Here is a 14,733-nt window from a genome sequence, read left to right as displayed (position 1 = left end):
TCCGATGGTGTCCAGAAGATGGCACCAGTGTATGTGCAAAGTTTCAGACGGATAACTTGACGTATGAGCGACCTACACAACATTGTGTGAAGTCACCCAGGTACATTTGGGCAAATCATGAAGGAGACATTTGCATTCATATTACATTTTTCTGCAAGAATATTGTCAAATTTGTATACTTGGAATTTGATTGAGCTTTTCCAGTATTAGTAGCCATATAAGTTCAACAGTTGCAAAACAACCAGTTTTTTTAACTTCATGACTCTGAATATTCTTATAATTTTTGTCCAAAAGGAAAAGGCATGCTGTCGCAAAAGGTTAGCAGTTACATTTTGCGACAGATACAGGGTTTCCGTATACTCCCGTAAAGCCCAGCTCATTGGCGATCTAACTAGCTTTGTGCTTATTTGACAAAGTTAGTCGATCAAGTGAAGACCCCCCGCGTCATCTGCGTGCCATGGATATACTACACCCCTAATGATATAGTGAAGTCTGGTTATGTTCTAGGATCTCTGAGGAATACATACGAACATGATTTGACTGGTTGAAACAACGTTTAGGGTTAGATTTTCACAGATTCCTTTCGTTGCAAATTGAACGAGTGGAAATACCAGATCGTGCATGCTATATGGACCTTTTCAGGATATGAAAAAGGATTTTATCAGACAAAACGTCACTTCATGTTATCTCTGGGACCCTTTGGATGATACCTTCTGAAATCTTGCTCTGATTTAAGTACACATTACACCTTCAGAGGTGAATTTATCAAACCTATCGCGGGGAAAAAAGTGTTTTGTTAGGAGCTCTCAAACAATAGCATGGCATTTTTTTGGAGTAATAGCTACTGTAAATTGGACAGTACAGTTATATTAACAATAATTTAAGCTTTCAGCCGATAAAAGACATTTACTGTATATGTACCGACATTTGATGTTTCTCTAAAATCTGCGATCGTGACAAGGCGCTGCATGATTTACAACTGTCCCGTTGACGGAACGCCTATCCCTAAGAAGTTTCTGGTTTGTCTGACACAACTGAAATTGTCTTAGCAAGTGGGTCACTGTTTTCTCTCCTTAACAACATTGCTGTGTTACTTCGTGAATCCTATCAAAGGATGGATGTGTTGGAGAAGAAGAGCCAGGACACACGACAGACGCCTATCTCCAATCGGAAGAACACGCTGGTGGGCTAAGGAAAGTGCTTTGAAGAAGGTCTTTGAATCCTTTGGAAAACCAGACCAGGGTCTCTATTTTGAACTACTCTTCACACTATCAGCCATAGCGTATCAGCCAAGGACAGGCCAACATGAAGACAACTGTTCGGGTGAAGGCAAGAGGATTTACTGCGGCTCTTCTATGGTATGAGACGATACTGACAGCTCAAATATTTATTTGGATATTTGAGAACATGTCCCCACTGTCCAAATACCTGCAGACAAGTGGGATGGACATCCTGTCTGCACATCGAATGGTTGTGGCTACACAGGAAACCTTGAAAGGCATGTCAAGAGACTTTGACACTGTTAAGGCAGCTACAGACCCATTTGTTCAGTTTCCAAATCAGAAGATCAAAGAACAGGATGAGGACACAGAGCTGGAGGAAGTCCCTCTGCCACAGAAAAGGGCAAGAAAGAAGAAAATCATGTCTGGAGAGATGGCTCAAGATGAAGCTTTGACAGAGGCAGAGAGTGCCTATAAAGTTCAAGTCCACAATCAAATTATGGATACAGTCACATAGTATCCACAGGTGATTTCTGTCTCATGGCACTCTATATGCTGACCTAGGCCTTCTGGACCCTATAAACTTCCACAGACAGCCCTTCAAGAGCTCAGCAAATGTTTGCTTTCGATTTGATAGCTGAGCAACTGTTGACAATTTGCAGTGTGAGCTGAGGAAGCCTCGCTGTACAGTGGAAAAGACTGAAAAGTTCAGGATTGGAGGAATACATGACCAGGACAGTGGAGGATGGCCCAGATGGAAATGAAGAATAAATGCTGCTCATCCTGCAAAGAATGTCCACAGTGTTGTTACCAGATGCTGAGACGGTACAACCTGCTGACTGATGCTTACCATATCCTTGGCCTTGGATACAAGTTCCTACTCACCCTTTCAGTTACCCAGGTAGCTTGTGAGCGAAGTTTCTCTACCTTAAAGTATATCAAGAGCAGACTCAGGAGCACTCTCTCAGAAGAACAGCTAGAGGCCTTCATGCTGATGGCCAACGAGAAGGACATCCTAATGGCCCTGGATAGAGACATGGTGATCCATAGAGTTGCAGAGAAAACCTGTTGATAAAATTGCTCCTCCAATAAGGTAGTTGAGACATATTTCCTATAACTTGCTTACTTACCATAATTTTACTCATACATTTCTAATGTCTCTTTCTCCTGTCTGTAATATTGCTGTCCAATAGTTTGACAGAGTGAAGCCAGCCAGCTAACCCTGAGCAGCAGTTAGACAGTTCTGTTTCAGTGAGTATTGTGGATATCATAGCATCTCTTTTTTTTACACAAGGCTTCAGGTGATGTTGATGAATCATGACTCATGATGGCTTGTGCTGCTCTCTTACAGGTTACACCATTTTAAAGATACACTTCTTGTTAATCCCACCACAGTGTCCGATTTCAAAAAGGCTTTACAGCGAAAGCACCATAAACGATTATGTTAGGTCACCGCAAAATCACAGAAAAACACAGCCATTTTTCCAGCCAAAGACAGGAGTCACAATAAGCACAAATAGAGATAAAATTAATCACTAACCTTTGATGATCTTCATCAGATGACACTCATAGGACTTCATGTTACACAATACATATATGTTTTGTGTGATAAAGTTCATATTTATATCCAAAAACCTCTTTTTACATTGGCGCCATGTTCAGAAATGCCTCCAAAATATCAGGAGAAATTGCAGAGAGCCACATCAAATAACAGAAATACTCATCATAAACTTTGATGAAAGATACATGTTTTACATAGAATTAAAGAGACACGTGTTCTTAATGCAACCGCTGCGTCAGATTTCAAAAAAGCTTTACGGCAAAAGCACAATATTCAACAACCTGAGAACAGCGTTCAGCCACAAAAGGAAGCCATACAGTTACCCGCCAAATTGTGGAGTCAACAAAAGTAAAAAATAGCATTATAAATAAATCTTACCTTTGCTGATCTTCGTCCGAATGCACTCCCAGGACTCCCACTTCCACAAGAAATGTTCGTTTTGTTCGGTAATGTCCATCATTTATGTCCAAATAGCTATTTTTGTTAGCGTGTTTGGTAAACAAATCCAAAGTCAGGAAGCGCGTTCACTAAAAGCAGACCATGTCAAAAAGTTCCATAACAGTCAGTAGAAACATGTCAAACGATGTATTGAATCAATCTTTAGGATGTTTTTAACATAAATCTTCAATAAAGTTCCAACCGGAGAATTCCATTGTCTTCAGAAGTGCGATGGAACAAAGCTCCCTCATGTGAACGCACATGGTCAGAGCATGGTCAGCTCATGGTAGACCTTACTCATTCCCGTCTCCTTCGGCCCCACTTCACAGTAGACGCATCAGACAAGGTTCTACAGACTGTTGACATCTAGTGGAAGCCGTAGGAAGTGCAAACTGACCCATATCCCACTGTGTATTTGATAGGCGATGAGTTGAAAACCTACAAACCTCAGACTTCCCACTTCCTGGTTGGATTTTTTTCTCAGGTTTTTGCCTGCCATATTAGTTCTGTTATACTCACAGACATCATTCAAACAGTTTTAGAAACTTCAGAGTGTTTTCTATCCAATACTAATAATAATATGCATATATTAGCAACTGGGACTGAGGAGCAGGCAGTTTACTCTGGACACCTCTGGGCACCTTTTCATCCAAGCTACTCAATACTGCCCCTGCAGCCATAAGAAGTTTTAACAAACTATAGTTTTGGCAAGTTGGTTAGGACATCTACTTTGTGCATGACACAAGTAATTTTCCAACAATTATTTACAGACAGATTATTTAACTTTTCCAGTGGGTCAGAAGTTTACATTCACTAAGTTGACTGTGCCTTTAAACAGCTTGGAAAATTCCCAAAAATGATGTCATGGCTTTAGAAGCTTCTGATAGGCTAATTGACATCATTTGAGTCAATTGGAGGTGTACCTGTGGATGTATTTCAAGGCCTACCTTCAAACTCAGTGCCTCTTTGCTTGACGTCATAGGAAAATCAAAAGAAATCAGCCAAGACCTCATAAAAAAATTGTAGACCTCCACAAGTCTGGTTCATCCTTGGGAGCAATTTCCAAATGCCTGAAGGTACCACGTTCATCTGTACAAACAATAGTACGCAAGTATAAACACCATGGGACCACGCAGCCGTCATACCGCTCAGGAAGGAGATGCGTTCTGTCTCCTAGAGATGAACATACTTTGGTGGGAAAAGTGCAAATCAATCCCAGAACAACAGCAAAGGACCATGTGAAGATGCTGGAGGAAACAGGTACAAAAGTATCTATATCCACAGTAAAACGAGTCCTATATCGACATAACCTGAAAGGCCGCTCAGCAAGGAAGAAGCCACTGCTACAAAACCGCCATAAAAAAGCCAGACTACGGTTTGCAACTGCACATGAGGACAAAGATCGTACTTTTTCGAGAAAAAAAGGTCTGATGAAACAGTAATATAACTGTTTGGCCATAAAGACCAACGTTACGTTTGGAGGAAAAAGAGGGAGGCTTGCAAGCCGAAGTACACCATCCCAACCGTCAAGCACGGGGGTGGCAGCACCATGTTGTGGGGGGGCTTTGCTGCAGGAGGGACTGGTGCACTTCACAAAATAGATGGCATCATGAGGTAGGAAAATGATGTTGATATATTGAACTATCATCTCAAGACATCAGTCAGGAAGTTAAAGCTTGGTCGCAAATGGGTCTTCGGCTTGGACAATGACCCCAAGCATACTTCCAAAGTTGTGGCAAAATGGCTAAGGATAAAAAAGTCAAGGTATTGAAGTGGCCATCACAAAGCCCTGACCTCAATCCTATAGAAAATTTGTGGGCAGAACTGAAAAAGCATGTGCGAGCAAGGAGGCCTACAAACCTGACTCAGTTACACCAGCTCAGTCAGGAGGAATGGGCCAAAATTCACCCAACTTATTGTGGGAAGCTTGTGGAAGGCTACCCGAAACATTTGACCCAAGTTAAACAATTTAAAGGCAATGCTTCCAAATACTAATTGAGTGTATGTAAACTTCTGACCCACTAGGAATGTGATGAAAGAAATAAAAGCTGAAATAAATCATTCTCTCTACTAATAGTCTGACATTTCACATTCTTAAAATAAAGTGGTGATCCTAACTGACCTAAGACAAGGAATTTTTACTGGGGTTACATGTCAAGAATTGTGAAACTGAGTTTTAAATGTATTTGGCTAAGGTGTATGTAAACTTCCGACTTCAACTGTAACATTGGATTAGGTTCACATTAACCACTTTATTTTACACACAGAGACTGATCGTGTAGATCATATTCTTTGTTGTTTATTTAGTTAAAACCTGCATTTCCCACTAGCAGGGATTTTTTGCATGTTTGTGCAACAAAAAAAAGTGTCACCTTTTTGGGCCCTCACCAGTTTGCATCCCTGTGCTCTCCTCTGGTGCCTATAAGATACTGTTTGCTCAATTGGGAGTTGAGAATTTTGATAACTGGAGACAGATTAGAGTATTTTCTTTGTCTTCTCTTTTCAGCAATAGCCATTTGCTTTCTAAACTATGTTTTTCCTATGATTGTATTTTGAAATATTGATATAGGCCTAGACCTATTAAACTTATTTTCACTGACTGCTGCAACTCAACAATCAGCAATTTGGTAGGCTATTTGCCGCCCCCTGGCCAAATTGCGTACTGCCAAAATTGCTCATTTAACCTTTTTATACATGAGTTCTTGAATATCTCTAACCGTCGACCCAACATGAATTGTTTTATGCATGTGATGTCAGAATGCACTCACTGTTTCAAAATGTGATTGTTACGCAACAGGACAGTTAACACGCGCTGCCTGTTAATTATCTATAGGCTATGTTTCAACTTGTCAATTTCAAACTATTTTAGAACATGTTGTATTTTCTAACAACAGTTTGAATTGAGGTGTGTTCCGCCTCCTCATCAATTTGCATAGATGTAGCTCCTTTCAGCGTTGCGGGCAATTTATGTTTGAGGCTTTACTTAGCCGGACATTTCGAGGATCCCACACACTGCACCAATGTTTCCGCAGATCAAGTATGCAGATGTGTGCAGTTTTTCACGAATTGGCACATTTTCTGGCTGACACTCGCATGGCCTTCCTTGTTGTTTTCCTTATAAATAATAACTTTGGACATGTGTACGTTCCTATCAAAGTAAGTGCCTTTCTGTATATCGTGTTTTTTCGTTTCTACTGTAGCATACAGTATGTATGGAGCATAATGTATTTACAGTTGTATTCATATGTTTTCAAGTACTGCTGACAAATAATGCATTCCGATTATTGCACAGATTGTAATGGACACCTATGTGTGTAGAATCATTTTTAAGGTTGTACTGATTATAATGAGCTAATGCTAAGCTATTTTCCAGCTATGTGTGGCGCCATGTTTGTTGACATTATACAATGCATTCTGGTCTGACAGACCAAAGATGTTATAATGAGGTGAAGGAATGGTTCACTCATCTTTCGGGTAAACTTCTGGAAGCGAATGAAGGGATGTGAATGATCGTAGACGACACACCCCCTTCAACATGCGTACAGCAAACAGAACAATCATCTTGTTCCCTCTTATCTTTGGTTGATGCGAAAACAAATATGGCGGTGCGCACAAACTACCCATCATCGGATTGCTTTTAATTTCTAGAAAGTGTTTTACTCAATTATTTCAATCAATGTTGAGCTGACCCGTGATGTGATGAATTATAAATAGTAATTTCTATTAGGTAACACATATTGTGGTTTTTGTCAGCCGAGAGTTATCTAAATATTGTTGCGTCAATATTTCCTCAGTTCCTCAGAATGACGCCAGCGTTGCAAAATAAATGTATACATACATGTTATTCAATCATTGCGCCAACGAGCGTCTGCGTTGCCAGGCACTAAAATAGAAGTTGTTCCTATTTGTGGCGCAGAAAGCGCTGCAAGTCCTGCCTCTCCCATCTCCTCATTGGCTTTTAGAAGCATATGCCACGTGCCATCTCCTCATTGGTTATACCCACGTGGGTGATTGAAAGATTAACGGAGGTCGGTTGTGGTAATACACTTTATGAAAGTTAGTTGCCAATCGCCATATAGAGTCCAAAAAAGAAAATGCCTGGAAAGAGGAGAGATGACTAGAAACAATTCGGTTGACCGTTTTGTGTGTGGATTAACTGTCGGAGTAGAGGACCTTGTGCATTTCAGGAAAAATAACAATGTGTATATCCCAGGACAAATTAGCTAGCAACAGCAAGCTAGCTATCTAAATAGCAACTGCAAGCTAGCCAAATTGCCATAAATGTTTAATGCTTTTGATCTGTTCCCAAATCAATAGAATGGTTCAGAGTTTGTTTTGATATTTCAACCTGCGTGTCGTGATCGCGTTTGGTGTGGGGGGACAAAATCAATTTGCACATGATGGCGCACGCGGTTTGGGCATGGTGTTAGCGCTAGGACTAATGTAGCTTACATTTTCCGGGTTGGATGATTGTGTTATGCTGTTGCTACTTCTGTGAAAGTCTGAACATTGCATCCAAAAATGAACTTGTCACATTCAGGACATAACTTTGTAAGGACTGTGCTTTTGAAAAATGTTTCTGTGAAAAAAACAGTGTGGCTAGCTCAAATGCTGACTGTTGCGTCAATCGAAACTGGACGTTCTAAATAAGTGTTCTAATCAAACCGGTTTGATCGTAGCTCCAGGGACCATACTTTAGAATGACCACACCCGTTTGTTGTTAAGTGTGAAAAGTGTTAAAACAATCAACAGCTCATTTTTAAAAGAAGCTAAGGATCCTCTGTGGTGAAATCATTATATTCTCTGGTGTAGTATTTGTAATGATGTTATTTATCTCTGTATAAGGCACAAGTAATTATTAGGCCGTCATTGTAAGTAAGAATTTGTTCTTAACTGACTTGCCTAGTAAAATAAAAAAAAGCTATAGCAAATTTAATTCAATTTACTTTAGGGGAAGCTTATCTTCCCCTAGCCTACTGGATGCACCGCCTATGCCAACATCAATGTATAAGTAGCCGGCGCATAAAACAGCTGGCTGCGAGGCTTACAAGGCCAAGTTCAAATGACAACATCAAATTCAAAGCAATCAGCGCACTGACTAAATAGCTGACCTCAAGCAAACTGTCGGGTACTGTCTCTGCTCAATGCTGAGAGAAAGGTAGACAGGCTGGCAGCTTCTCTCCAAGCACATTTCTGCATGTTCCCAAAGCTAGCCAATCGTTCCGCTAAACAGCTGTTGCATTTTAATGCAGGATTGGAATGATTTTAGTCAACTTTTTTTGCAGCCTATTTTTACATTTTTGATCTTGAGCTATACCCAGCTGATGCGCCTGCCTGTGTTACAGCATTGTCCTGAGCGGAGACATTAACGTAATCTTCTTCATCATCTTCACTGTTCATTTTTCCATGAGTGTTTTCCTCTTTGTTGTCATATACATCCTCTGATTTCCCATAGCTGTGCCCTTTCTCCTCCTCATTCTTATTTTCCCTCTTCCCTCTCTCCAGACCTCTCTCGTAACAGACGTTTTCAAAATGCACATAGTCCTCTAGACCTCTCTCGTAACAGATGTTTTCAACATTCACATAGTCCTCTCCCTCTTCGTTGTCCTCCCCTCTGTTGTGTCTGTTGTCAATACCTGTTGCATAAAAGTTTGCTCGTGAATATTCGCAAGAAGGGAATAACCCAAGGGAATAAAAAAGCCTTACAAACAAAATGATATCAACAAATTCTTTGGGACAAATTTGAGTTTACAGTATAGTGATATCACTTACATTCTCTCTGGTCAGTCTCTGTAGATGGCTTGCTGCTCCTCCTTGTCCTCCTGCTGACTAGACAGATGACAAGCAGAAGCAGAAACAGGAGTGCTAGTCCACCAGTCCCTCCAGAGACAATGATGGGGACCATAGATGCTGAGGAAAAGGTAGGTATTTCAAGGTTTAGACCTACAGATCAAGACTTGTAGATGGCAAATTCATAGGATATAAAAACCAAAAAACAGTGATATGAAGGATTATGAATCATTTTACAATACTATGATTTTTCTCTCATGTAAAAGCTATTTTAAATAAAAAAATGTAAAGCATGTGTTATTTTACCTCTAATGGTGACAGCTAGTTCACTATTAGCCGACCTGAATGACCGGGTGGAGATGTTGACTCCATAGCTGCAGCTGTATTTCCCCTGGTCTTTATACTCTGCAACAGGGAAGTGGAAGCAGGCAGAGTGGTTGACTGCTGGCGTAGTCTCGGTTCTGTTGGACCCAGAGAAGTCCAGATAGAAAAGGCCTCCAGGATACTGTGGATGAATGGAGCAGATGATGGAGAAGCTGTGGCCCCTGATCACCTCTGGCCCATGAGGTTCCCAAAACATCCCTCCATTTGGAGGACTGAGAGAGATGTTGGGCTGTAGCAGGACCACTTGGAAGAAAGTAAATAGCAATATGACTGTAATGTGATTCCATATTCACACCTTGAAACTGAGAAATATGTGTGTGATGGACAAGGTAATCAGTCTCTCATCTCTATCAAGGCTCTGAATCTTAAATATATTCAGTGAGCTTCAAAAGTAATGGGACAGTGACACATGTTTTGTTGTTTTGGCTCTGTACTCCAACACAGTGAATATGAGGTTAAAGTGCAGACTGTCCGCTTTAATTTGAGGGTATTTTCATCCGTATCGGGTGAACCGTTTAGAAATTATAGTACTTTTTGTACATAGTCCCATTTTAGGTGACCAAAAGTATTGGGACAAATTCACATACAGTACCATTCAAGGGTTTTCTCTTTATTTTCACTATTTTCTACATAGAAGAATGATAGTGCAGACATCAAAACTATTAAACAACATATAAGAAATCATGTAGTAACCAAAAAAGTTTTCAACAAATCAAAATATATTTTATATTTGAGATTCTTCAAAGTTGCCATCCTTTGCCTTGATGTCAGCTTTGCACACTCTTGGCATTCTCTCAACCAGCTTCACCTGGAATTATTTTCCAACAGTCTTGAAGGAGTTCCCACATATGCTGAGCACTTGTTGGATGCTTTTCCTTCACTCTGCGGTCCAACTCATCCCAAACCATCTCAATTGGGTTGACGTCGGGTGATTGTGGAGGCCAGGCCATCTGATGCAGCACTCCATCACTCTCCTTCTTGTTCAAATAGCCTGGAGGTGTGTTGGGTCATTGTCCTCTTTAAAAACAAATGATAGTCCCACTAAGCGCAAACCAGTTGGGATGGCGTATCGCTGCAAAATGCTGTGGTAGCGATGCTGGATAAGTGTGCCTTGAATTCTAAATAAATCACCAACAGTGTCACGAGCAAAGCACACAGTTACACATCCTCCTCCATGCTTCACGGTGGGAACCACACATGCAGAGATCATCCGTTCACCTAATCTGCGTCTCACAACGACATGGCGGTTGGAACAAAAAATCTCAAATTTGGACTCATCAGACCAAAGGACAGATTTCCACTGGTCTAATGTACATTGCTTGTGTTTCATGGCCCAAGCAAGTCTCTTCTTATTGGTGTCCTTTAGTAGTGTTTTCTTTGCAGCAATTTGACCACGAAGGCCTGATTCACACATTCTCCTCTGAACAATTGATGTTGAGATGTGTCTGTTACTTGAACTCTGTAAAGAACTTATTTGGGCTACAATCTGAGGTGCAGTTAACTCTAATGAACGTGTCTTCTACAGCAGAGGTAACTTTGGGACTTCATTTCCTGCGGTGGTCCTTGTGAGAGCCAGTTTCATCATAGTGCCTGATGGTTTTTGCGACTGCACTTGAAGAAACTTTCAAAGTTCTGGAAATGTCATTTATTTTTGCTTATTTGAGCTATTCTTGCCATAATATGGACTTGGTCTTTTACCAAATAGGCTATCTTCTGTATACCAACCCTACCTTGTCACAACACAACTGATTGGCTGATACGCATTAAGAAGGAAATACATTTCACAAATTAACAAGGTAAACATATTAATTGAAATGCATTCCAGGTGACTACCTCATGAAGCTGGTTGAGAGAATGCCAAGAGTGTGCAAAGAATCTCAAATATAAAATATATTTTGATTTGTTTAACACTTTTTTTTGGTTACTACATGATTCCATATGTGTTATTTCATAGTTTTGATGTCTTCACTATTATTCTACAATGTAGAAAATAGTAAAAATAAAGAAACCCTTGAATGAGTAGATGTGTCCAAACTTTTGACTGGTGCTGCATATGTTTTTTTTTAAAGTAGTCAAAAGTTTAGTATTTGGTCCCATATTCATAGCACTGTTGGTGACTACATCAAGCTTCCTGTACACATTTGTTGGATGCATTTGGTTATGTTTCAGATTATTTTGTGCCCAATAGAAATGAATGGTAAATAATGTATTGCGTCATTTTCGATGTACTTTTATTGTAAATAAGAATATAATATGTTTCTAAAAACTTCTACATTAATGTTTTACCATGATTACGGCTAGTCCTGAATATATCGTGAATAATGTTGAGTGAGAAAGTTAGATGCACAAATATCATACCCCACAAAATAATCTGAAACACAACCAAAACAAACAGCAAATGCATCCAAGTGCGTAGAGTCACAAACGTGATGTGATCATTGCATGTTAGGAATATGGGACCAAATACTAAACTTTTGATTACTTTATTACATATACTGTATAAGTGAATTTGTCTCAATACTTTTGGTCCCCTAAAATGGGGGGACTAGATACAAAAAGGGCTGTAATTTCTAAACGGTTCGCCCGATATGAATGAACATACCCTCAAATCAAAGCTGACAGTCTGCACTTTGACCTCAGTCATTGTATCATTTCAAATCTAAAGTGCTGGAGTACAGAGCCAAAACAACATGTTTGTCACTGTCCCAATATTTTTGGAGCTCACTGTAGATTAAGCAACACCTGTTCCCAACTACCACCTCACCTTTAGTAACGTTGCTGTAAGGGGAGCTGATCTCTTGGCTGTTGGAGAGGGTTCTGTAGAGACAGCTGTAACTGCCCTGGTGTGAATCGTCCATCTTAAACTTTGCTAAAGTAGCCCTGGGCTGTGAGGAGCCAACGGTCACATTCATAACCGAGTCTCCATTCAGATAGAAGATGAATTCCACAGCATTACAGAGGATACGGGATGGAAGAGTGCAGGTGAGTTGGACCTCCTCTCCATGCAAGAAGGCAGAATAGGACGGGTCTGTGGAGAGTGAAGGCTTCTGCAAGACAACACCTGTTGGTCAAAGAGATGTAGTTTAGTGAGGAAACAATCCCAACCTATCTGGTCTTCATACTGTCTTAGACACATGCTCTGTTCTAGGCTGCCCCCATCTGGTCAAGTAGCACCAAGTCAGGCCTGGGTTAAGTTTCTTTGTGCAACGGTCAACTCTGCACTAGGTGGCAGAGCAGGCTACAACACTGCAGTGATATGCTTTTTAGGATTTACTTTATGACGAGACCTTTCTGCACAATTCAAACCATTCAAACCAAATGCTGATAAAACTCAAGCCTAGACAAGGCAAAGAGACTCCCTTACCTGAACAAATAACACCTGCGTCGTTACCATGCTTACAGTTATGTGTTCCTCCTCTTGTGTGTGAGCACTGTGTGATGGAGCACTCCGTGCCAGAGCAGCCAATATCATCATGCCAGATGGGCCCACTGCCCTGACCAAAGTAGGCCCTCTCTGGGGCCCTATCAGCTCTCCCACAGCCAAGCTGTCTGCAAACCACAGCAGCATCATTCAAGTCCCACACTTCGTCACACACGGTTCGCCAGTGACCAGTTTGATAGACCTCCACCCTCCCAGAGCAGAGGTCACTCCCATTGACCAGTCTGATATTAGGTTTAACTAGGAATGAAATAAGAAAAGTAAAGAGGAAATGGAAACCTTACAGTATAATATTCAACAAAATCGATACCAAGTTGACACAACTAAAATCAAGCTATTTCGACTTTTATCAACCGCAATAGCAACAAAGGGACTTTTCTTACCTGAGCAGACAACTCTGGCATCTTGAGCCTGTAAACAGTCATGGTGTTTCAATCCTCCATGTGAGCATTCTGTGAGGGAGCTCTCAGTGCCTTTACACCCAACATCATCCAGCCAAGTGGGCCTGCCACCACTGCCCTGACCTACGTGGGCACTACCTTGGACACTCACAGCTCTCCCACAGCCCAGCTGGCCACACACCACATTGGCATCGTTTACGTCCCACATCTGGCCACACACTCGTCCCCACTGGCCCTTGTAAAGAATCTCTACTGTCCCCGAGCAGCGACTAGTGCCATTGACCAGCCTGATCTCTTCACCAGCTCACAAAGAGGAAAAGAGACGATCGGAAAAAATAATTAATAATGATTAATAATCAAATAAGCAATTTAACACATTCAGTATTGTCAAAGCTGTTCTATTAAAAGTTGTTACAAATGTGTTTCTTAACCTTTTAGGACTTTAACAGCATATTAAAAGTATTTAAAACCTTTTTGAGACTTGTGTTCACATGTAAATGAACACTTACCTGCCAATGAAGATAACACCATTTGATGAGCTGTTGGGGAGAAACACAGTGAAATCTGTTATGAATGTATTGTAATGTTTAAAAAAATGTATAACTACCTTAATTTTGCTGGACCCCAGGAAGAGTAGCCTTGGCAGCAGCTAATGGGGATCCATAATAAATATAAATAAACACAGACAACCAAAACATTACAATTAAACAAACATTTACTGAGGTTGTCATTTCTAAATGGATAACACCTTATAATAATGTCCAGTAAAAAAATTCATACATTTTTAAATATACGTTTGCTCACCATTTAATAAATGTTATTATTACATGTATAAATGTTAAGTAAGCTATATATAGATTGTTATTGACACATTTATAAACAACTTTAAATGTAAACCCAGCAAGCAAACATAATTTGCATATGCTGTTGTGGTATATAAACCATTTGTAAAGCCGGATGGTTATGTCTATATTGAGCTCAAGGATTTCCTTTGTGAAACTGCCCTGTGAGAGATGTATGTGTCATGTACCGTAGATAACTTGTTGTGGTTAACATTTGCCAGACTATCACAGACCAACTGCTTAGTATACAGATTAAGCTTCATTAAAAAAAAAAAAAAATCTCACAATATAGCCCTCTTCTAAAATCAGCTAATCCTGCTTTCTGCAAAAAAGCTATGAATGACTCTCAAAACTTTATTTAATGAAAAAGTTTCCCCACTTGATGTTGACTTACGTTATTTCCTGATATAAAATGGATGACTGGAAGAACACATAACTCTAGAGTCAGATGTTAACAGTGTAGGGAGATCAAGGTTTTACTGCTAACCTACAAAGCATTACATGGGCTTGCTCCTACCTATCTTTCCGATTTGGTCCTGCCGTACATACCTACACGTATGCTACGGTCACAAGACGCAGGCCTCCTAATTGTCCCTAGAATTTCTAAGCAAACAGCTGGAGGCAGGGCTTTCTCCTATAGAGCTCCATTTTTATGGAA

The 14,733-nt window shown here is 40.4% G+C and overlaps 1 protein-coding gene across 1 annotated transcript in view; it reads right to left on the bottom strand.

Annotated features, from left to right (window-relative positions):
* Positions 1 to 13,441, bottom strand: part of LOC120033947 (deleted in malignant brain tumors 1 protein-like) — a 51,605-nt gene extending 38,164 nt beyond the window's left edge. The window contains exons 1-3 of the mRNA XM_038980350.1: positions 13,216 to 13,441; positions 12,758 to 13,072; positions 9,316 to 9,636 (exon numbers count right to left, since the gene is read on the bottom strand). Of these exons, the coding sequence (XP_038836278.1) occupies positions 9,316 to 9,636; positions 12,758 to 13,072; positions 13,216 to 13,441 (862 nt within the window). The remainder of the gene's footprint in view (positions 1 to 9,315; positions 9,637 to 12,757; positions 13,073 to 13,215) is intronic.
* Between the last annotated feature and the right edge of the window lie 1,292 nt (positions 13,442 to 14,733).

Source organism: Salvelinus namaycush, chromosome 41 (assembly GCF_016432855.1).
Source record: "Salvelinus namaycush isolate Seneca chromosome 41, SaNama_1.0, whole genome shotgun sequence".
Taxonomy (NCBI): domain Eukaryota; kingdom Metazoa; phylum Chordata; class Actinopteri; order Salmoniformes; family Salmonidae; genus Salvelinus; species Salvelinus namaycush.
This window is presented reverse-complemented; position numbering and strand designations above follow the sequence as displayed.